Raw genomic sequence first — 25,695 nt, 5'->3', positions numbered from 1 at the left:
GCTTCAGATAAAATTGAAGATGATGCATCATTGTATTTCGATTCAGCAAAACTTTGATCAAAATAATATTAATGAAAAATTACAAAATCTTTGAAGTTGAGACACAATGTAGACCACTCATCCTGAATTGACAGTTACTAAGGACCTATAAGGTCACAATCAAAATAATTTTAAATAAAAATCATAAATAAATTAAACAGAACAGACTGATAAATTTAAATCTCAATCCAATCTATTCAATAAATGAGTTAAACAGATCAATCCATTTATAATCTGACATTTAAGTCAAAGCCAAACCTACTTAAGATGAATCCAACGTGAATCGGCTTGATAGATCGGATCAGATTTTGCTATCCCTACTTGAGGCATTCCATCCCTAATATACACACAGCAACTACAATCAATCGCTCCAGCTCAAACTAACAACAAACATCAACAGCCATTTTACACAAAATTACATCCTTAAAAGACCCTAACCCCTATTTTACCAAAAAAAAAAAAAAAAAAACCTAACCCCTGTAATTTACCTAATTCCGCTATGATCTCTTCCCCGTCCCCACGAACAACTCCCCAATCCCCGCATCCACATCCTCCACGCTATACTTGACGTACTTCTCAGGGTGCTTCCCCGCCTCCACCAAGTTCCGGTACCGCCCCAAGAAATTCCGATACGCTGGCAGCACCAGCTCCGACACCGATATCCTTATCTCCGCCCTCAGCTGCTCGTCCGCCACCACCCACCCGGTCTGCGCCCGATGTATCTCGCCGAAGTACGCATTAAAAATCCGAAGCCGCTCCCGCATCGCCTTCGCCGCCACCGACCCGGACCCGGAAGCGCCGTCCGTCCGCAGTACCGCGATCACCCTGCTCCACGTGGCCCTTTGGTAGTCGCTTCCCCATCGCCGGACCCTCGCCATCTGCCGTCTGATCCACTCCTCCCCAAGGGGCACACCTAGCTCGCTGTCCCGCACCTTCTGGATGATGTACCGCCCGTTGTTCATCAGAAAGATGCAACTCAGCGACGGTTCGCGATAGATCTTGGACTTCTCCTCGAGATTCCCCTGGAGGACGTCCATGATCCACGCGATCTGAACCGCCATGGAGGAGGACGGACGGTCCGGATCGGGCGGGACGGGGGTCCCGGCGTCGTCCTCCATGGCCTCCTCCACTGTTCGCCGGAAGGAGCACGCCGCCCGGAGGTAGTTCATCACGTAGCGGGTGATCGGGTGGAGGCCGCCGCCGGGCACAGCGGCGCAAGCCGGATCTCGCCGGATTAGATTCTCCAACTCCACGAAGATACCCCGGATCGCCGCCGCCAGGGACTTAGAGACGGTGGCGGCCTCCTTCCGGAGGAAGGTGGAGTACTGGTTGGAGAAGATAGGGTCGAGGTCCGGGATGAGGTCCCGGACGGCCTCGTACATGTCTACCACGCGGAAGAGGCGGTCCGGTGCCCGGCTACCGATCGCAACGACGTTGGCGAAGGAGAGGAGCTGGATCGCTGGAGCGCGGGAGACCGCGGCAAAGGCGAGGTCCGCGAATGGGGGAAGGCCGGCGAAGATCCGGTCACAAAGGCGGCGCTCGCTTGGGATGAGGATGCGGAAGACCATGTTGAGGGCTTTGATCCAGCGGGCAATCTCGTCCTCAAGGACACCCCATGGTGCGCCCTGAACCTCCTCGGATGTCCGGGGACGGAACCCGAGGCGGGCGACGCTCTCCTCGACGAAGTCCCGGCGGGCGAGGGCGTAGACCTCGGCGCACTCCCGGCCGAAGCCGGCGGTGGCCATCCGCCGTGCGATCTCGTGGAGGTCGGAGACGGTGCCCGGAGGGAGGGCGTCAATGACGAGGTCGTAGTCCGTCACTGGGTGGGCCATCGGGACTGGGCCGTCTTCGCCATCGCTGTCCTTCCCCTCGGAATCGAACGGCGACCACCCTCTCGCCGCCGGCTCCAACGGCAATCCACCGTCGGACCGATCGATCAGCGAGCGGAACTCGTCTTCAAGCCGGAGCATGCACTGCTGGAGGAGATGGTCCGCCCGGTCGAGCAGTGGCTTGTTCCCGGGAGCCGGCGTATCGAGGTCATGGATCGTGGCCAAAAGTTGGTCGACAGCCTCGAGAAACGCCGATGCGTCGGCGGAGTCAGACCAGATCAGGCGTTTCGAGGCCGCGAACAGGGAGATCTGGCGGTCCAGAGACCGGAGCGTCCGGTCGATAGACGAGACCGACAGGCGGTCGTCCCCGTCGGCGACGCCGCTGCTGGCAAGGCTTCCGTCAACGAGCTGTTTCTCGGAGAGCTTCTCGCGGGATAAGCGACCGTCGAAGGTGGAGAAGATCTGGAGGATGTCGTCAGCCATGGTCTCCGTCCGACCCAGCGTCTTGGCGATGTGGCGGACGGCGGCGAGCAGCTTCTCCTCCCCGTTCTCCGCGGCCATTCCAGTCCGAAACCTCCCCGTCCCTCCCTTCCCACTTCCACCACTGCCGCTCCGGCGTCACTTGTCGTCATCCTCCGCCATCGCGAGCGAGCGAGCGAGGATTAAGCTTTTTGGAGCTAGGTTTAGGGTTAGGATAAGGGCTTGGATGGCTTGGAACAGAGTGCGTGGAGAGAGAAAAGTACGGGTCTTTCTGAGGAGTACAGGTATTTGGCAGAGGAGAGACGCTAAGGTAATAAAGAGGAGAGGGAGAATGAGAGGAAGGAACAGGAGATGGCGGAAACGAAAGGCAGTGGAGCCGGCTCATAAGAATGGCATTCTTGTAATATTCTGGTAGAGTTTTACCCACTCGGTATTACGCTACTCCTCGTCTTAGGTTTAGTCTAGAATGCGCTGCCCTCTACACTAGGCTCGAACCGTCGGATTGGTCGCATATTGTTCGATGGACGGGTGCCACTAGAGCAGGATTTGAGATTTATGGTTTGTTGGCGGAGTAGGTTACCGCCAGGGGTGCGGTGGTAGGGTCCCACGCCAGGCGTGCTTCTTGCTTCGCTCTCTTTTCCGGGGATTTTCCTGAGAAAAAAATCGGGGGCCGAGAAAATAACAGGAATCAGGGTCATTGAGATGGACGGTTGGGATTGGAACGGGACCAATATATTAACAACCCGTGGCCAGCCGCTTGATGGCTCCTGAGAAAAGGAGGACAGAAGGGGCGCGTGGCGCGCGTGCACGATAGGGTGGAGGGGAAAGACGGTCAGGATTTGATGGGAAGGGAGACTTCGTGATTGACGGATCAGCCAGCGGATGTCTGACTGCTCAGCATTCGTGTATTATAATTGTTGGTATATTTTATTCTCTGCTATCCTTCAAACCTTTTCAACCTCTCTCCTGTCCTCGAACCCAGGTCCTGGGTCATCTTAGACCCACAGGCAGGTCGTATGTTGTCTTTTGACCGCATAATGGTAGACCAAGTGGTTCGAGGCTATGGTTTTCATAACGGCTAAACAACCTTACTTCCGTACCTCAGACGCCTCTCGACATCAGTGTATCTTTTTCCCATCTCTTTGGCAAGAGTAAACTGGACGTTTGGATATATCTTGGCCGACATGGCGAGGGCTGGGCCTTCTTTGTAGAATTGTAAGTCTATTTGGACAGATCAAATTGGAAATATATGTTAAACTAAGACCACTTATGATCATCTTATTTGTTTTATAATTCGTTCAAATAATCATCTTATTAGTTCTCTATGTGAAATGATAAATTTTAGTCATTTTAAAAAATCATTGGCATGTATTTCTATTATCTGGTTGGTTGTATTAGTCTAATCCGTAAATTCAATGAAATTTTTAGATCAATCATCCAAACAAACCCTTATATTTTTAAGCAACAATTTGTTTCGATAAGTTCTCATTATTGGCTACGGACACTTGCTATTTTGAAATGAATGAGTTATCTCCACAATAGCTTATTTATCATATTTTTGTTAATGTTTGGACTTAGATTTAAAAAAAGGTCGATGGATAATCCTCATAAATTTTTTTTGGGTAAGATGGTTTATTCATACAATACGAATATGAATACAATCCAAAAAATCAGAAAAAAAAATATCATGAAAAGACATTGACAAAAAAAAAGCATCGGACCATGTTTCTGCTCCAGAGTGGTCGGTAATATAGCTCACCTCCCAATCGATAGCACTATTTACCTTCCAATATACATATCTAACCTCGATAAAGATGCATCCTACTAGCTTGTGCCAGATGTCATGAAGGAGAGGGTTGGATACTATGCTCCCCCCTCGCCTTCGAATCCAACCAATTACCTTGGCTGACTCCCCTTCCACCACCAACCGATCGGCATAGAGCCGCATGTAGCATAGGATATGCCCTCTCAAGTGGCTCGAAGCTCAGGCGTTGGGACACTGGTATCAAACAAACGGCTACCGCTCGCCATAATGAATCTGGAATCCGGCCCCCTAATAACGAAGCCAACACCATTATGTCCACCAGTCACACTACCATTGAAGTTGACCTTCAGGAAGGTTAGAGGTGGCGGCTCCCAAGAAATAAACACCCTATGGGGCACTACAAGAGTGGGGGAGGAGGGGTGTCTCGGATATCTTGACTCCTTAAGATCGGCCTGGGCAATGAAGGCTCTAGAATATCTAGAACCTGTGAAGAGGCCCTCTCAAACATAAATCTTGCCGACATCCACTTAGCCTCAAATAGATCGATATTCTGAGCCAATCAGATCTAGTAAGCGACATAAGCTGCCCTGATGTCCTCTTGCCATGTAGACTGAACCTAAGTACTCCGACGCATGGCTTCCAGGAAGACATGGCCAAACGACTTGCCAAGAGTGACCATGGGAAGAAGCCTAGCAAGCTGCCACATCCGGACCGCCCAAGTGCATCGGAATAGAATGTGATCCATCGACTTATCCTCAAGCCCGCAACATGGACACATGGGTGAGACATTCATCCCCCGAGATGGCAATAGAGCTCCAATAGGGAGCCGACCCCATGCTACCTTCCAGATGAAAAGGCACACCCTTGATGAGTACCAAGTGTCCAGATCCAAGCACCCTCCATCCGTTTGACCGTCTCCTCCTTGTATAAGTCAAACAGGTCCCTAGTTACCACCCTGGGATGCAAGATGATCACCAGACCCTAACATTCGGATCCTCAGCAGATGGTATCACCTAGGTTATAATCCTCTCGACCAGTTATCCACTAAAGAATCGAGTCACCAGCTACTCGTCCCAGCTCATCCCACCGTCTGAAATATATCTATGACGATAAGGGTATCATCCACCTCAGCACTGATGAAGATCGGCCATCAAAAAAGTAGAATGTCGGCTACCCACTAGTCTCGGATCATATCAATTGTCTGACCGTCCCCCACGACTAAACTAATGTGGGTCAATACATTCGGGAAGCAGGAACACATCTCTCTCTACAAGAAGGAGCTCCCCCTCCTAACCTGAGCAACACCTTCTGAGGACATCTGTCCGTATCTAGCTCACATCATCAAGCTCCACAAACCATCCGACTTAATTAAAAGTCTCACGGTATGTTAGGCAATCAAGACTTTTCGTCTAACCAGCAAGGACTGTATACCGAGTCTCCTTTCGTTGATCGGCTGACAGATCACATCTTAGACTAGGAGATGCACCCCACCCCCACTACTGTGAGATCGCCAAAGGAACTTTTTAAAGAATTGCTTGAGCTTCAAGAGGAAAGATCTTGACAGGATGGTGTTCTCATAAAAATATCAAAAAATACTGTAGGTGAGGTGTGTCATCTTGGCTGTCCATAATTAATTATGGGCATTTCATATGTTTTAGATTGACTTGCATTTACCTGTTTTTCTTTGTTTATCCTTGAAGTAAGGAGAAACATATGTAGGGGTGCTGGAATTTGACATTGTAGTATGTGGATATTTAGATTCTGAACATATATTACCTCCTAATGAACATGCTTCCACCGTGTTAATTTTTTTTTTGGTCCGCAACTTCAAAATCTTAGCAGTGCTTCAATCTGCTTATCTCGTAGGCTTTTATCCTCCATGCGGCAATGCGCGCGGTAGTTTTCTGTCATGAGATGGGATCTACTTCTTCTTTAAATCATTTTGATGTGAAATATTCTTATTTTTTCTGATCATTTGGTTGTTTCCAGAGGCACGGTATTGATTTTTTTTAAAAATCAGAACTATTTATGTCAAAATTTTCTGCTGAAGTAACTCCATTAATTGTATTCGTCCTCTTGCTGTAGGTGGCTTGTGGATATCTCTTTTTATCCTATTTTCCTTTTAACATCTCAATACTTGGCCACATAATTTTCATCTAGTAATTGCTAATTTTAAAATAATCAGTAAAGTATATTTCATGAATTTCAACTGAATCCTTTTAACATGCTCTCTCTCTCTTTCTCCCTCTCTTGTTGGGGAGTACTTTTCCTTTTCTTTGTAAAATTAGAATGAAACATTATTATCATGCTACTTGTTGGGGCATTTATTTGGAATTATAACCTCGATGGTACCTGACTTTTTTACTCGATTGAGAACCGACAATCACCTACATCACCAAATCTATTTGGATGAATATCAACAATACTCAAAAACTAGTCGGGCAGCATGATTGCTCATTGACCGATAACTATGTTGGTATCGAACCGATCGCCTAAATCGAATGTCAACCAAGTATTTGCTATGGAATCGTAACCCATGATCTGAAAGGTTAGGGGTCATTAGAATGGTTACAACACACGATGGGAGCATTAACGGGTCATGACTGAGAGATTATGGGCCGATTAACTATCCATTAAATTCATAATGAATTCGATAATTCTCACGTTCCTGCACTCTAAGGGACAGAAGTTACAAAGCAATAGCACATCCCATCTCTATATAAAGGGAGGTAAGAGGGGGACCAAGGTAAAATTTTTTTGGGCTTATTATGCTCTCACTTCTATGGTTCTACTATTTCTTGAACTCCGAAAAATTTAAGCATCCGAGGATCTCCCACCAAATAAATTCTGATAAGAGGACTTTTTATAGGTACAATCTCTCCAGATAGTGAAGCGCAACTTACTCGATATCCAACCATATAACTCTCCAGAGTTTAGTTGCAGCAGATTGGCACGCCAAATAGAAGGAAAGATATCCCCCTAAAAAAAGAGAACCATGGCAAGAACAAGAGCCCATGATACATCTATAAGCACTGTCAGATGCTTTCAAGGTGCGAAGAGCACCCAAATCAATATACGGAGCCTAGTGCTTCCCACCCCGTGGTCATGGTAGACCTGCAATAGTTCGCCACGCTTATGCAGTGATGAACACTTAATTTAAGTCACTAGAGGCACTAAATATTGTAATAATTGATGTTATTTTATCAAAATTTGATACATATCGTAGTACACCAAAATTAACCCTACTCACTACTATGTAGATAGGGTGAGTCGGGATCGTATCCATAAGGACTTTAAACCGATTATTTCAAAAATACAAATAAAAAAAATAATAGATTACAAAAAATTAAGAAAGAAACAAAGAGATTGCAATAAAAATATTTTTCATTGACTAAATAAAGAAGCATACAATAAAAAAGAAATAGAAGTTCGATACAAAAATGATGAAATCAAGATGATCTTCTCTCTGCATCTGATAGTGGATGTGCCTTGAATTCTTCGTCTTCTTCTGTGCAGACAGCGGTAGGATAGTTGGAAGACTTGATCTAAGAACTCCAAGGAAGAAAGATAGATGGAAGAGGGTATTACCCCCTTATCTTACACTACTCGCCATGTATCCAACCTCCTCTTGTGGAGGTGGCACAATATAAAATCAAGTCTAGCATTATTTAAATACTACCATCATTCTATAGTCTGTCGAACAAGGATCTATACAAATACTTAGACGAATTTTTTGAGATATGCTCTATAGTAAAAATCTAAAACTTCTTCAATGATGCCCTTAGGTTGAAACTGTTCCCTTTCTCACTTAAGGATAAAGTCAAGCATTGGTTAAACTCCCTAGATTCTATAACCATTTCAACTTGGGACCATCTTCATAGAGAATTTCTTAAGAAATATTTTTCAATTGAAAAAATAAATCAAATTAGAAAAGCTATTACTAGTTTTTTTCAATTGGATGGTGAACTTTTTCATGAGATATGGAAATGGTTAAGGGACCTCATTCGTAAATGCCCCTACCATGCTGTCCCCAAATGGCAATTTATGCAGTATTTCTATGATGGTCTATCAGAGAAACACCGACAAATGATCGATGCATCGTGTGGTGGGATATTCATGCTCAAGAGTGAGGATGAGGCTTGGTAGCTTTTTGAAATACTTAGTGAGAACTCCCTGCATCATATGTCTGTCACCTCTAGAGAGCAGCCCTGCTTCAACAGAAAAGAAGTAGAATCTATTAGATTGGAAATATCGTGGATATCCACAGTAAGGTAGATGAATTATCTCAGAAATTAGATCGTCTCCTGAATATTGAATACTCCTCGATTCCTCCTAATCCAGTCCAAGATGTTTGTATATTGTGTGCAAACCCGATTAATTTTGTTAGTGAATGCCCAGCCGTACCTCAATTTTCTGAGTTTGTACATGAGCAGGTCCAGCAAGCTCAAATACAACAAGCTCATAGATCAAGAAATGATCCATATTCAAATAATTATAACCCCGGCTGGAGAAACCATCCAAATTTTTTTTGGAGACCACAGCCAGTGGTTGGTCCTGCTGTACCTAGATCTAATTATCAGGACCTGACATATAAGTATAGACCATACCACCAGTTTCAAAATCCTCCGCAACCATCTACCATTGGTCATAGTTCAGCTTTTAAGGAGAAAATTTTGAAAGCATTAGAATAATTAGAAGTTAACACCCAGATCCTTAACTCCCACACGCAATCTCTTACTAAGCTAGAGACTCAAATAGGTCAACTAGCAACCGCATTCAATAAGAGAGGAGAAAAATTACCTAGCCAATCTGAGAGGAACCCAAGAGGACAATTCATGGTTGAGAGCTTCAATGCCCCAAAAATATTTTCTAAACATGCCAAATCAATTATGACTCTCAGAAGTGAGAAGGTCATTGAACACATGAGTAAAATCAATGAGACCAACCCTAAACCTCTGATCAAGCTCGAATCACCCAAGAACAAGAAGGATCCAATAGTAGAGAATGAACTAACTGCACAAGAATCACTTTATTTGCCTAAAGCCACATTTTTGAGTGCCCTAAAAGCTCCTACTCCTGCGAATAAGAAGGAAGGAAGACTCGATGAGATGTTGAAATTGTTTAAGCAAGTTCAAATTAATCTCTTCCTTTTAGATGTAATCAAATAGATCCCAGCTTACGCAAAATTTTTGAAAAAATTATGCATCCAGAAATGTAAATCTCGATCATAACTTCTAAAAAAGTATGCCTCACCGAGCAAGCTAGCTCTATCTTCCAGCACGCTATCCCTCCAAAACTTAAAGATCCAGGTGCCCCTACCATTTCTTGCATTATAGGAGACTTTCACATTGAACAAGCTCTCCTAGACCTAGGAGCCAGTGTGAACTTTTTATCTAGCTCGGTATATGAACTTTTTTGGTTTGAAAAACTGAAACCTACGTCGGTCACTTTACAGTTAACTGATAGATCAATTAAGACACAATGTGAGTTGATCGAGGATATTTTGATCAAGGTAGATGAGTTCTATTTTTTAATTAATTTTTTAGTCCTTGACATAGAATTGAGTGACAATCCAAGATAAATTTTTATTATCTTAGGCAGACCCTTCTTAGCTATGGCAAATGCATGCATCAATTGTAGGACAGAAATCATGAATGTATCATTTGGGAATAAGAAACTGAGACTGAATGTGTTCGATGCATCCCAGGGACTATCAACGGATAGTTGCTTCAAAATAGATACATTCGAGGACATCATAGAGGAAGCAACATCAATAATTTTTGCACATGATTTTTGAGACACCCACTTGATGCACTTTGGAGTAGATGACTATGATATGGAGAGAGATAGCGAAGAAATAAATACTCTAGTTGATACATCAAATGCTGAAACTATTTTTCCTTGGATAAGCAAGTACGAGCCATTGCTCGTATTAGCGATACACTCACAGCCCCGTCATTAGAATCACCACCTATACTAAAATTGAAGCCACTTCTGGCTGCACTCAAGTATATATTTCTAGAAATTAATGACACCCTTTCGGTGATCATTGCATCAGACTTGATCCCAGATCAGGAAGCACAATTGGTTGGTGTTCTGAAAGAAAACAAAGAGGTTATCGGCTGGTCCATTACTGATCTGAAAGGAATTGATCCCTCCATCTGTATGCACTACATTCATTGTGAGGCAAATACCAAACCCCATCGAGACATACAAAGGAGACTGAACCTGAAAATATAGAAAGTAGTGAAGAAAGAGGTGTAAAATGGTTAGATGCTGGAATCATCTATCTCATATCTAACAGTAAATGGGTCAGCCCTATCCAAGTAGTACATAAGAAATCAGGTATTACAATGGTAGAGAATGAAAAAGGTGAATTGCTTCTGACTCGCATACCATCTAGTTGGTGAGTGTGCATTGACTATAAGAAACTAAATACTGTTACTAGGAAGGATCATTTTTTATTATTCTTTATCGATCAAATTCTAGAACGGCTAGCAGGTTAACATTTTTTCTGTTTCCTGAATGGTTATTTGGGGTACAATCAAATATCTGTATTTTTGGATGATCAAGAGAAGACCACCTTCACTTGCCCCTATAGCACTTTCACTTTTCGATGTATATCATTCGGGCTCTGCAATACACTTGCTATATTTCAACAGTGCATCTTGACTATTTTCTCAGATATGCTGGATAAATATCTCAAAGTATTCATAGATGATTTTTTCATATTTGGAACTACCTTTGAGAATTATCTCCATAATCTCTCCAAAGTCCTTAAGCCCTGTATGGAGACAAATTTGATTTTAAGTTGGAAAAAGAGCTATTTTATGGTTCGAAAAAGAATCGTATTGAAACATATTATTTTGGAAAGGGAGATTAAGATAGATAAAGCCAAAATCAAGATCATCTCAAAACTATCACCCCCCACTTCAGTTCGACAAATATGATCCTTCCTAGGTCATGCTGGATTTTACAGATGCTTCATCAAAAATTTTAGCAAGATATCAAGATCCTTGTGCAATCTGCTGGTCAAGGATACGTCATTTATCTTTAATGAAAAATATCTACAAGTCTTCCCCATGTTATGAATAGTCCTGACAATAGCACGCATAATAAAATTTCTTGATTGATCTTTTTCGTTTGAAATCATGTGTGATACTTTCGATTTTGCAATAGGAGCCATTTTAAGTCAAAGAATCAACAAGGAGCCATATGTGATCTGTTATGCTAACAAAACTCTATCCGATGCCCAATTAAATTACACCATGATGGAAAAAGAGCTATTAATGATGGTATTTATCCTTGATAAATTTCGTTCATATTTGTTAGGGTCTAAAGTTTTAGTGTATTCTGATCATGCGACTCTGAAACATCTACTCTCAAAGAAAGATACTAAATTATGATTGCTCAGATGGATCCTTCTGCTCCAAAAATTTGATCTCAAAATCTGAGATAGAAAAGATTTTAAAAATGTGGTAGCTAACTACATTTCTAGAATCTTAGTTGATCACATGATGGGTACAGATGAGATCAAGGAGAAATTTTTCAATGAACAACTTACTGTGCTTCAAGGGGATAGTAGGGGCTTGTTAGATGGCCTCAGATTCAACACCCATCCTCCCTTCTCCCGATGAATCATGGATGAGCCGATTCTGACTCATTTCAAGATGTCTCAACTGGAGCCTCATGATGATTCTACCAAGCCACTCAACCACCTTGAGAGCTATAAGGCTCTCATGATGATTCAGAGGGCTATAGATACCCTCCTCTATTTAGCCTTCTCGTCGACTCTCCAAAAATCTACTTGGGTCTAGTATTCCAGACTTTAGCCTAGAAGCATTTATTCTTTTGAATAGTTCGAGTAGCAGTTCATGGTGTACTTCAGCACCAGTAAAAAGATGTCATAAAATTCTAACAACCTCTTTTCCATCTACCAGTGAGAAGGGAAATCTCTAAGAGAATTAATGGCATGCTTCAATGCCACCATGTTGGAGATCTACGACCTCAATGAATTAGTGGCCATGTCATCGATCATGAAGCAGGGGCTTCATAATTTCAGATTTACTTATTCCCTAGATAAGAAGTTTTTCAGATCCTACTCCAAACTCCTCGAGCATGTATAGAAGTATATTCGCACCTAGGAAGGCATAACTGGTTGGTGATAAGCCGAAGGAAAGAAGAATCCAAAGAAGTGAGCCTTAAATGGGTCTAATAAAGCCTACACTAACAAGGAGGCTCCTTAACGATGATAAAGTCCAATGCTAAGAAGTTTGGGTTGCAAGTAGAACACCTATACCGCCCCTCTCTACTCCTTGGGCATAGATTCTTATGAAGATCGAGGGGCAAAATTATCTCTGCAAGCCTCAATCGATGAAGGCTACACCAATGGCTCATAACAAGAAGAATTATTGTCGTTTTCATCAGGGCCATGGGCACGATGAAGGAAAAACTTTTGATCTGAATTTGAATTCAGATTAAAAATCAAGAAGGATGACATATTTCAGATTTAAAAATTTTAGAGACAAGGTATCGATATATCTTCTACGCAGCAGAAGAAATCGGTTTCGAATATTCTAAATCTACTTTGCAAGAGTCATAGATGCCACTCCTCTACTTCACTCGCACATCTCGCTCCATGGAAGAGAGGTGATGAAAGCATAGGCATCACACCAAAGAGGAAGACGAAGAGGAGGGATGGCGTGGAGGAGGAAGAGGGGCGTCTAGATCAAATCTCACGCCCACCATTTTTCTTTTGTGATTTTAGACCATCGCACACCCTTTTTCATCGCCCCTTTTTATGGTTTGTCGCACAAACCAAATATGGTATGTCGTCAAGAGATAAGAGCCCTAATTTGAATCTAATTCAAACTGCATCATATCCCTAAAAGAGACCCAAGGAGGAGGGGAGGTGCTAAAGTTGCGCCTCCTCATATTGTTGCATGCGCAAGGGAGGGGGGCAGGATTTCTCAGTGCCCCTCTTCCCTAATGGTTGGTCAATCATGAGAGAAAAGCCCAGGATTTTTAGGGTTAAGTGACCAAATCAAATTTGATTCCAATCTACGCTTAATTCGAATCCGATTCAAATATGATTCAAATCATATTCGAAAGTCTGTTGACTCTAATCTAATTAGGATTAAATTTTAAGTCTAACTTAGATGATTAAACCCAATTGGTCATAAATAAAATCAAGTCTAATTAAATTAAATCTGATTTAAATTAATTAGATCTTGAATCTAATCCTATTATAGATCAGATCCTTATCAGAAGTTCAGTTCCTAATCGAATTAGGACTCACACTCAATTCTCTCAAATCCCTTGGATTAGAAATTAATTTAACTTGATCCTTGAAATTAATCCTATAGCTCATGCCTAGTGCTAGCTAGACATAGTCAGTATTTAATTCTATATGATTCAAAACTTAATTCTCAATCAAGTAAGTTTATTTATTCAATCAAGTCACCTACTTCCAAATTGAACATACAGACTCTAGGTCCAGCCCTCTTCCACATCGCTTGACAATGTGCATGACTCCATAGATTCGAATACTAAGCCGGTAGTATAGAAATTAATTCCTACACTAATCGAAGTGACCATTTAGCAATGATATCTGATATCTAGATAGGTTGAATAATTACAAAGCAATATTCTAGAACTCTAGCATATGGTTACCGTATAATTCATCCTTTTAACCTAATGCTTAAGATGAGCACAGAGTTAAATTGTCAAACTCTTGACAAGTCATCCATATTGTGTTTTGACCTCATAAATCCTTTAATTGATCATAAGGATTGGTTAGATTTCAGTCGTGCAGCAAAAAATAATTTTCAAAATTTTTTACATGCATTCAACTATTGAAAACAAATTTTAAAATTTAAAACATGTAAATTGGAACACATAACCTAGGAACACCTTGATGATTACAATCAAATATTTTAAGCATGCATTAAGGTAAGATATTATACCTTCCTGAAGATGAGGATCTGGTAAACAATGGTCTCTAGAAGACACCAAAGTAGGTGCCCTCCAATGGTGATCTACATGGGATAGATCAAGTCCTTGCCAATTTGATGTATTGCTGCAGCCTTCTTCATAAGAACACTACCAACTTTTCTTCTTTAGGAATGGGTTGTACCACTAGCTGATTGTCTTCAAACCTCCATAAAAGCCACACCATAGATCTTTTTTCAAAAGATCTCACTACCCACAATTGATTCAGAAATCCAACAATTGAAAATTTCTAAACCCAAGGAATAGCAACCCTTGCCTTTCCTTTTCTCTCTTGTCTCTTCTTTATATTTTTTCTTCTCTCTTTTTCTTTATCTTTATCTTAGATTTTTTCTTTCTTTTTCCTTCACAACTCCCATGTCTTATCCCCTTATGGAATACATGCCATAACCATAGGTAGCGCCCCCTATTTGTAAGAGTCCAAGGGGCATGGAACACTTCCATTGGCACTACATATCTTGGTGTTCCACTTCCCTCACATGGAGAAATAAATTCAGCGCATGAAACCAAAGAGACGTGGAGGAATTCTAAGAGTAGAAGGACTCTCCTTTCTGCGTTAGAAAACCAAGGTGCCATCACATGGCGCTTCCAATAAGTAAATGGCATGGAATATTAAGGGTGGTTGTTAAGAGACTTAATAAAGAAGGACTCTTCCTTCTATTCATTGCAAATAAGTGGTGGGCGTTCCATTAATTAAATAGTATAGAATATCCTTCACATAGAAGGATTCCTCCTCTTTTGCACCCATAAATCCCCATGATCCATCTGATGGTGTGTCTAATAAAACAATATGTGGGAATAAATGGCAGGGGTTTTAAGAGGAGTGCTCCAGAAGGACTCCTTCTGGATGCATATTTAATATGGGATGCCTCCTTTTATTTTACATGGTAATGTGGCATGGAAGAGTTTATTTCCATATGAAACTCTTTCAAATGGATTGGTTAGCCAAACTAGAAAACCAAATATTTGAACCTAATCCTGTTAGGTCAAAGCAATAGAAAAAAGGTTAGCACAAACACCTTTGCACCAAATCCAATTGAAAACTTGAGTTAATTCATATGCTAGCAACTCAATTAACTCATAGAATTTATAATAAATCTAATTAGATTAGACCAAGATCAAAATCCTAATGTGTGTGATCCATTGGACTTCATATCTAGTCAGCAGTGGACTCAAGCTCATGACCTAAATCAATCTGATTATATTAGGTCAGTCCAAATGCATCAATTAATTAGAACACCTTTTAATTAATTTTTGAATTAAATTTTTTTAATTTTTATGAGTCTATAAGTTAAGATTGATGTCTAGCAATATGTTATGACTATCTAAAAGATATAAAATTTGATAAAAATATCAAAATTATCCTTCAGTGGTGAGTTACCATGCAATTTAATCCTTCGATCACACAACATCCCAGACAGAATATGAGCATGAAATCATGTCAAGCCTAAATACTTATCTATATATATCTCGATCTGATGATGATAACTCGATTGATGAATCAGTAAAAATATTTTTTACTGTTCATCCCTGTTCTAGTCAGAGACTCTTTGAGTCATCATCCTATGAGACCACATAAGATGTTTTCTTCTCTTATAAGAAGTGATTGATTTCTTGTTGGCTACTCACAACCTCCATTCACACTTCACCATACCTAAAATATCTCACACATATCTCAAAGAGTTATTCTAGAGAATGAACTAAAGCATGGATCCACATATATAAGGTACCATGATGATCTTAGGTTTAAGGATCACTTACACCACTTCCACAGGAGAATCATCTTCTGACATATTGAAAGCTCCATCAGATGTTCTCCCTGTGGATCAGTTCAATGAATTCATTCTCTAATTAGCATTTACATCTTTATTTTTGTGTTACCACACAAGTGATTGTGAGATCAATTATCCTCTCCATTGAGCATACATAGGATGTACCAATCTTACCGACATCATCGATCTCTGACTTGATGATCCTATCATTGAAAATATTTTAGACTGAAGTTATCAAGATTCTAAGTCTCACTGGTATGATTTCATCATGGTCCTAAAATTATTTTTCTAATTTATGAGGTTCGTCATAATCATAAATAAAAAATGATACAACAAATGATGAAACATAATACCTCATATATAAAATAATCAATATCATGTATATGAGTATGAAGATTATATAGAATAGTTCCATTGCATCAATCATGCGATTGGCTTATAGGATACTATTCTTTTAACTCCCACTTATACTAAAGCCAATCGCCCCTATACCTAATGTCCACACAATCAAGATGGCGATCCCACTACTGCTGTGACAAGGTTTAGTAAACTGGTCTATTATGTAGTTTTTTATATTAACTCACTCTATGATTACATCATGAATGAGGTGAAAATATCTTAAGATTTGCATGGGTTTCTGGTGAAACTACACCAAACTCAATGATGAACTCCTTCATCAGACAACTTTTTTTAGCAATCTTCACTTACAACAGTAAATTGAATCAACTATAGTTTACTGTTTGAAACTCTTCTAATTCACTGCTTCTCTAGTACTTCTCAAGTATTTGAAAATACTTTTTATAATTTTTCAACAATCCTATCCTGGATCTGCTTGAAATCTAATGGTAATGCCCAAGGCATAAGTCACATCAGGCTTAGTACATAACATACATAGGTAAGTAAATAATTTTACACCCATCCATGTTGAAATTCTTCAATACAAAATTAATGTACCTAGACTGGGATAAGCCTAGCACCCACTTAGATCTATCTCTATAGATCTATATACTAAGTATATAGGATGCTTCATCCAAGACTTTCAAAGAAAACTTCTATGATAGCAAGATCTTGACTGATTGCAACATTGGAATATCAATTCCAATGTACAGTATGTTAACCACATATAGAATCAAGAAATTAGTGAGACTTTCACTTGTCTTCTTGTACACACATGATTCATCCATAATTTGATAAAGCTAAATAATTTGACTATCTCATCAAAATGGATGTTCCAACTCCTCGGTGCATGCTTTAATCCATAAATAGATTTGTCTTCCCATTAGAGACAAACTCTTTAGATGGTATACACTATAGTAAGCTACATCTAGATGGACATTCCAGTTAGCAATTATTGGGTTACACCTATAGGTGCTTCAACCAAAATCCATACTTGGTTGATATACAGGGAGTCCATTTCAGATTTCATAGCTTTAAGCCATCTGCCAGAGTTTCTACTTATGACTGCTTCCGAATAGGTCATAGAATCATTATTCTTAATGATGTGTGGTGTATTATCATTCTCAATAATAAGCTCATATCAAAATAATATTTACTCACTCTGATTGACCCTCGAAGAGGTGGTGTGTGTTATGATTGTACCTCATTAGTGAGCACATCTGGTCAAAGATCAACTTGTGAACTATCCACATGTTATAATGGGATAGTTTGCAGGTTTTGAACTTCTTAAGTTCAATTATCCTTCTACTGTCTCTTTTTTGGATAAACTCTTTTTTTAAAAAGTGATATTTCTACTAATAAAATATTTTTTATCAAGTAGGGTGGTAGAAGCAATATCACATACTCTTCTTAAGATAACCTATAAATCTATACTTATCTGATCTAGCATAAAACTTATGTACATCAATTTTTTTTACATAAGCTGGACAACTTGCCTCTTCTCTTTTCATATCATAGTGCTAGTAATAGATATTGATGGTACCTTATTCAAAATATATGCAGCAATTTTTAAGACATATTCCTAGAATAAGATTGGAAGGTCTGTGAAGCATATGATGGACCATACCATATCTCATATGGGGTGTTCATCTCTAGCTTGAATTATTATTAGCCTTCAAATATTCATATGTATGAGGTTTAACAACTTACTCACCTTTTTTATTATCCAATAAATAGAGATCTTGATCATTTTACCCATGAGATAAGACTTACAAATTTTATATGATTCAAAATTATGTAGATCAAAGAATTCTTCTTTGTATTACTTGTTTATCTTTGATACACTGAAATGGCCAAGTTAGCAATGCCCAAAATATGTGACACCCCTATTTTCTTTCTTTCTTGTTCTCATCAACATGAAAAACAATATCATTCAGTGATAAAAAATATGAGATCATTATTATAAAATCTATGACCATAAAATTTATCAAAAGGAGAGCAATCTTTGCCTTTTACATTAATTTCAAAATCATGTTACAATAACAAAAGAATTAAAATAATATTTTGACAAATTTAGGCATATAATATCAATCTACTAGTTTCAAAATCTTGCCAGAAGGTAACACATACAAATAGGTTCCTTCAGCTTCAGCCTAGATGGACTCTCCACCAACACCAAAGAATATGAAGTCACCTCTCTTTAGCTTTGCAATCCCTACAATAATTTGCAAAAGTGGGACCTATAGATGGTATCTAATATCCAAGAAACTGAAGCTGAAGCACTTAATGATAAACTAATTTATATCTTATACAAACCTATAGGAAATGCAACATTTGCATTCTACTATTACTTCATACTTGCAAGACAACCCTTGCAATTTCTTTTTCAATACTTATCATTGCTATAAGGTACCTATGGTGGAGACATTCTTCATTTTTTTCTTCTCAATGATGCTATCCAAAAACAGAAAGAATCAGAGAGTGTTAATAGGATCAAATCCTAATTTAACTCACCATGCATAAAAAAAACCTAATTGACTTAATCACATGATTAAGTTAATTAGGATACACTTGACAGTCAAACTGTCATCCCACCATATCACATATGCGATTTTTCTTCTTTATAGCACATTCCTGATCGAATCAAAATTAAGAGAATAGGAGACTATTTTCTAAGTGAGAACTATTCTTAGGTTCCTCAATCAGTCCACAAGATTCGATCATTTTAAAAGTCATCAGATATACCATGTAGTGATAGTGAAGATGTATATATATATATATATATATATATATATATATATATGAACAATAACATAAAAGGACTACTCATGATGACATGCATAATTTAGATAAAATCTTTTATCTAATTATGTCTCCCATTTATTTGGCAAATTTCATAGTCCTCCAGTATAAAAAGTGAGAAACCTTATCATCAAATTTTTAAGTGGGGTTGAGATCTCAATTTCTCATAAAAAGTCTTGTGGATAGCACAACAAGCTCCTATGAGTTCAAAAGTAGGTAACTCTTACCAATTACATCTCACGCAACTTTCAATATATCTTTTGCCTCTAAAATACTTATAGTCTTATAGATAGTACAATAAATTATAATATTTTTAGTTAAGTCGTATCCTTCATTTTTATATGATCATATCTAAATAATACCATCCTTATGGATGATACAATAAGGTAGCAGTACCCAAATATGCAATAAGCATCACCAAGTCAACATCACATCAAACTCTATAGCAAGCTTTGTGGATAGCATAAAAAAATTATTACAGCTTTTGACATACTCTATTGATCTAGCATGATCTAAAAATCATAAGCATCATTATGCATCAAGATAGTATCACATCGGTCCCTATAGTAAGCCTTATGGTTGCACAATAAATCTACTATGGTTCTTGACATAATACTGGCTTGATATGAAGGTATGGGTAGTGTTCTTAATACTTTGTCATTATGACTTAATATAATTTTAATGAGGGACTTAGATCTCAAGCACATCTATAACATATAAATTCATCATATGCAATTTATATTAAATTCTAACTACCAGCATATAAGAGCATATAAAAATAATCAGATGGTTATAGACTTTTCTAATGTAATCCATCCGAGTCACTGGATGGATTAAGCATCTAACCCTAGGTGCATCACAGACAGAACCATCTCATGGTCGATCTATATGTGCCTTTGCTCTCTAATCATCTGGTAGTCTAGTCTTCATCTCAATAAAAGCTTTTACGAATGCTCCATCTTTTTTTTATTCAAAAATAGAAAGAAATATTTTTTATCTATTTTCAAATAAAATTTTTTATCCTTAATTTTACATCAATATGTAAAAGTCCCAATCAGCAGTTGGAAACATATAAAGGAAGGAATAGAAAAGTATAGTTGAAAATATAATACATCAGGGGTATCTAGCCCTTATTGCAACCATTGTAGATGCATCCATACAATCAGCCATCACAGATACATTCAATAATTCATCCATCACATGGGTATTTTTAGTCCATAACCATTCATCATGCATTTTATAACAATTATATAAAGCATGAAAATGAACTATCCATATTATTCTAATTGTGATATCATTCATGATCATGTTACTTAAAATGTTTAATTTCATGGGCATAGGATCCATCTAGGGTTTTGATTCGGATTCAACTCTTGATCCAATTTTAATTTTGAGTTAACCATATATCACCTTCTCGAGATAAGTTAATCATTTCTTAAACAAATCCTAATCAAATTAGGTTTGCTAAGATTCGATCAACTAAGACTCAAGTCCTAATCAGATTAGGTCAATGATGATTAGATCAACTTTAATTAAACATAATTTTTAATCTAATTAGAACTATGAATTTAATTTGATCTACAATTATAAATTCCAATCTGATTGGGTCAATGAATTGTAGTCAACATCAAATCCATCAATCAAAAATCTTAATTACTATTTGGAGCATCTTTTTATCATGATCAGATTTTTCAGCTGCCCACATGCTTAGGACAAGAACCATGATAGAAGACCCACCATGATGAATACTGGCAGACAACCCTTGGATTTAGGGTGAGTGCATCATATGCAACAACCCTATGTCTTGACAATGTATATCACATATAATATTCTAAGGTTCCATGCATCGCATGCACAAGACTTACAATTACATGAAAAATAGATCGCAAGATCTATCCTAAATTTGTCACACAAGTCTAAAGGCCATGGAATTACATACCAAGATTTGATCATAGATTAATAACATTTATTCTTAATGAAGGATGCAACAAAACAATAATTAAACATCAAATAAAAATCAAATTTTTGACATGACATGAATTTGATCTAATCAATATCATAACAATAACATGATGTTTGATTGAATCAATTAAGGATGGCTCTGATATCATTGTTGGATTTTGGTCACATAGTGAAAAATAATTTTCAAAATTTTTTACATGCATTCAACTATTAAAAATAAATTTTAACATTTAAAACATGCAAACCAAAATACATAACCTAGGAACACCTTGATAATTACAATCAGATATTGCAAGCATGCATTAAGATAAGAGATTATACCTTCTTAAAGATGAGGATCTAGTGAACAATGGTCTCCACAAGACACCAAAATAGGTGCCCTCCAATGGTGACCCACACGAGATAGATCAGAGTCCTTTCCAATTCGATGTAGTACTGCAGCCTTTTTCATAAGAACACTATCAACTTTCCTTCTTCAAAAATGGATTGCACCACCATCTGATTGCTTTCAAATCTCCATAAAAGCCACACCATAGATCCTTTTTCAAAAGATCTCACTACCCACAATTGATTCAAAAATTCAACAATTAGAAATTTCTAAATCCAAAGAATAGCATCCCTTGCCTTTCCTTTTGTCTCTTGTCTCTTCTTTCTATTTTTTCTTCTCTCTTTTCCTTTGTCTTTATCTTAGATTTTTTCTTTCTCTTTTTCCTTCACAAATTTTATGCCTTGTCTCCTTATGGAATACACGCCACAACCATAGGTAGCGCCCACTATTTATAAGAGTCCAAGGGGCATGGAACACTTCCATTGGTGCTATATATCTCGGCATTCCACTTCTCTCATGTAGAGAAATAAATTTAGTGCATGAAACCAAAGAGGTATGGAGGAATTCTAAGAATAAAAGGACTCTCCTTTCTATGTTAGGAAACCAATGTGCCATCACATGGCGCGTCCAATAAGTAAATGGCGTAGAATATTAAGGGAGGTTGTTAAGAGACTTAATAAAGAAGGACTCTTCCTTCTATTCAACGCAAATAAGTGGTGGGTGTCCCATTAATTAAATAGCAAAGAAGACCCTTCACACAAAAGGATTCCTCCTCTTCTATGCCCACAAATTTCTATGTTCCATTTGATGGTGCATCCCATAAAACAATGCATGGGAATAAGTGGCAGGGGTTTTAAGAGGAGTGATCCAGAAGCCTCCTTCTGGATGCACATTTAAAATGGGATGCCTCCTTTTATTTGACGTGATAATGTGGCGTGGAGAAGTTTATTTCCAGATGAAACTCTTTCAAGTGGATTGGTTAGCCAAACTAGTAAATCAAATATTTGAACCTAATCCTATTAGGTCAAGGCAATAGGAATAAGGTTAGCACAAACACCTTTGCACCAAACTCAATTGGAAACATGGGTTAATTCATGTGCTAGCAATTCAATTAACCTATAAAATTTATAATAAATCTAATTAGATTAGATCAAGATCAAAATACTAATATGTGTGACCCATTGGGTTCCATATCTAGCCGCAGTAGACTCAGGCTCATGACCTAAACCAATCCGATTAGATTAGGTCAGTCCAAATATATCAATTAATCAGAATACCTTCTAATTAATTTTTAAATTAAACTTTTTTAATTCTTACAAGTCCATAAGTTAAGATTGATGTCTAATAATATGTCATGACTATCCAGAAGATATAAAATTTAGTAGAAATATCAAAATTATCCTTCAATGATGAGTTACTGTGTAATTTAATTTTTCGATTACACAACATTCCAGACAGACCATGGGTATGAAATCATGTCAAGCCTAAATATCTATCCATATGTATCTCGATCTGATGATGATGACTCGATTGATGCATCAGTAGAAATACTTTCTACTGTTTATCCCTGCTGTGGCTAGAGACTCTCTAAATCATCATCCTATGAGATCACATAGGATATTCTCTCCTCTTATAAAGAGTGATCGATTCCTTATTGACCACTCACAACCTCCATACATACTTCACCATTTTCAGAACATCCCATATATGTCTCAAAGAGTCATGCTAGGGAATGAACCAAAGCATGGATCCACATACACGAGGTACCATGATGATTTTAGATCTAAAGATCACTTGCACCACTCTCACTGGAGAATTATTTTTTGACATGCTGTAAGGCTTCATCAGATATTTTTTCTATGGATCAGTTCAATGAACTCATTCTCTGATGAGCACCTACATCTTTGTATGAGTGTCACCACACAAGTGATTGTGAGATTAATCATCCTCTCCATCGAGAGCATATATAGGATGTACCAATCTTATCGGTATCATCGATCTCCGACTCGATGATCCTACGACTGAGAATATTTTAGACTTGACCATCAAAATTTTAGGTCTCACTGACATGATTTCATCGTAGCTCTAAAATTATTGTCCTAATCTATGAAATTTGTCATAGTCATAAATAAAATATGATACAGCAAATGATGAAACATAATGCCTCATATATAAAATAACCAATATCATATACATGAGTAAAAAGATTATACAGAATAGTCCCATCACATCAATCATACGATTGGCTTGTAAGATACTATTCTTTTAGGATTACCCTAGCCAAGATCTTACTAAATTGAAATACATCATAGCATTATCTTCTTAAATCAGGAGCAGATCAATCCCATTTTGACTCACACACAGACTTCGCAAGTACTTGACTGCATCTGAAAACCTTCCATCACTGTATTAAAAATATAGGTAGTCTGACACCAAAGCACAGTGAGTTGCTAGTAAGTCACCATGATGATCTCAGGTTGGAGGGACACTTATATCCATATCCTTTGTGAGCAGCTCTTAACAGTAGAGCACTCCGCATTTGAATCACTATTCAATAAAATATACTTCTATATTTCATCTGTATGCCATACCAATGTCTCCACACTTCTTGATTATGAGGATAACCAACCTATATAACACATAATGATTTATACTTGATAATGTTATCATCCTAGTTATAATATATCATTTGATCGTGAACTAAATTTAAGAATTATTGGATAAATCTTCTTTTATCGATAATTAATAGCTCCAAGAACGTCATCATAAAAGGAGTTCTAAATTGAAGATGCAAAATTATGATGAGCTTGCCAAAAAATAAATTTTATTAATATAATTCAATTACAATTCATATACAATAGTACAATCATTTATAACTTAGATAATTGACTTTAGGACACATTCCTAACTATCTTCCACTTGGACTAAAGTCAATCGAAGTAGTATCTAATATCCATCTTCAACTTATGATCATTGAACTTCTTGATTTTGAGGGCTTTAGTAAATGGGTCGGTGAGATTTTTTTTTCTATTGATCTTTTAAAGATTGATGTCACCTCGATCCATGAACTTACGGACAAGGTGATGGCGACACAGAATGTGTTTGATTTTTTGATGAAACTTGAATTTCTCGATTTGAGCTATGGTACTAGTGCTATCATAGTATAATAGAACTGGACCATTGAGAGAGAGAACTATTCCAAATTCATCGATGAACTTTTTTAACCAAACCATTTTTTTGGCAGCATCAGATGCCACGATGTACTCTGTTTCATAAATAAAATCCACTATTGTATGTTGCTTGAAATTTTTTCAGCATATCGCTCCACCATAGAGCGTAAACATATAACCAGACACACTATTGCTGTCATCATGATCTGATTGAAAACTAAAATCTGTATATTCCATAAGTTTTACGTCAGAATCTCCATAAATTAACCATTGATTCTTAGTATTTCTTAAATACTTGAAAATAATTTTTACAACCTTTTAATGATTTTCTCCTGGATCAGATTGATACCTACTCACTACCACTAGTGAGTAGGCAACATCCAACTTCGTACATGTCATGACATACATAATAGATCCCACTATCGAAGCATATGGGATTCTACTCATATGTTCTCTCTTGTGAGGTTGTCAGACAATCCTTCTTAGAGAGAGTAATTTTTTGACCTATCAAAAGATAGCCTTTCTTGAAATTTATCATGTTGAACCATTTCAGTATGGTATCAATATACGTGGATTGGGACAATCCAAGCAATCTTTTAGATCTATCTTTATAGATCTTCATTCCTAAGATGTAGGATGCTTCTCTCAAATCTTTCATAGAGAATTATGAAGATAGCCAAAGCTTTATACTTTATAATATAGAGATGTCATTTTCAATTAAAAGAATGTCATCCACATACAGTACAAGAAAGATGACCACAGAATCATTAGCCCATTTATATACACAAGGCTTTGCTCTGTTCTTAATGAAGCCATATATTTTGATTGTTATATCAAAATGTATGTTCTAGCTCCAAGATGCCTGCTTTAATCCATAAATAAATTTTTGTAGCTTGAATACTTTATATTTATCTATGGTTGTGAATCTTTTAGGCTGTGTCATATACACCTCTTCATCTAACTCTCTATTCAGGAAAGCTACTTTAATATCCATTCACTAGATTTCATAATCTAAGTATGCTGCTATTGCAAGCAAAATCCAAATAGATTTTAGCATTATCATAGGAGAAAATATCTCATCATAGTTAATACCATAATATTGACGATATCCCTTGACAACCAAATAGGCCTTATAGGTCTCTAC

General features: G+C 38.1%; 1 protein-coding gene and 1 non-coding gene across 2 annotated transcripts; both read right to left on the bottom strand.

Moving 5' to 3' along the window:
- Nucleotides 1–207: 207 nt before the first annotated feature.
- On the bottom strand, nucleotides 208–2,874 carry LOC105052246 (exocyst complex component EXO70B1). Its single transcript, XM_010932999.4, has one exon. The coding sequence runs from the start codon at nucleotides 2,427–2,429 to the stop codon at nucleotides 537–539; it is 1,893 nt and encodes a 630-aa protein (XP_010931301.1). The 5' UTR covers nucleotides 2,430–2,874; the 3' UTR covers nucleotides 208–536.
- Nucleotides 2,875–8,035: 5,161 nt separating this feature from the next.
- LOC114914594 (small nucleolar RNA R71) lies at nucleotides 8,036–8,141 on the bottom strand. Its single transcript, XR_003802076.1, has one exon. It is a non-coding gene; the product is annotated as a small nucleolar RNA R71 (small nucleolar RNA).
- Nucleotides 8,142–25,695: the final 17,554 nt, after the last annotated feature.

Source organism: Elaeis guineensis, chromosome 10, assembly GCF_000442705.2.
Source record: "Elaeis guineensis isolate ETL-2024a chromosome 10, EG11, whole genome shotgun sequence".
Taxonomy (NCBI): Eukaryota; Viridiplantae; Streptophyta; class Magnoliopsida; order Arecales; family Arecaceae; genus Elaeis; species Elaeis guineensis.
The sequence above is the reverse complement of the archived record's forward strand: the minus strand, read 5'-3'. Positions and strand labels throughout refer to the sequence as shown.

Bases quoted from the DNA above. Each gene is read 5' to 3' on its own strand.
- LOC105052246 (XM_010932999.4), bottom strand. From the start codon at position 2,429: ATGGCCGCGGAGAACGGGGAGGAGAAGCTGCTCGCCGCCGTCCGCCAC.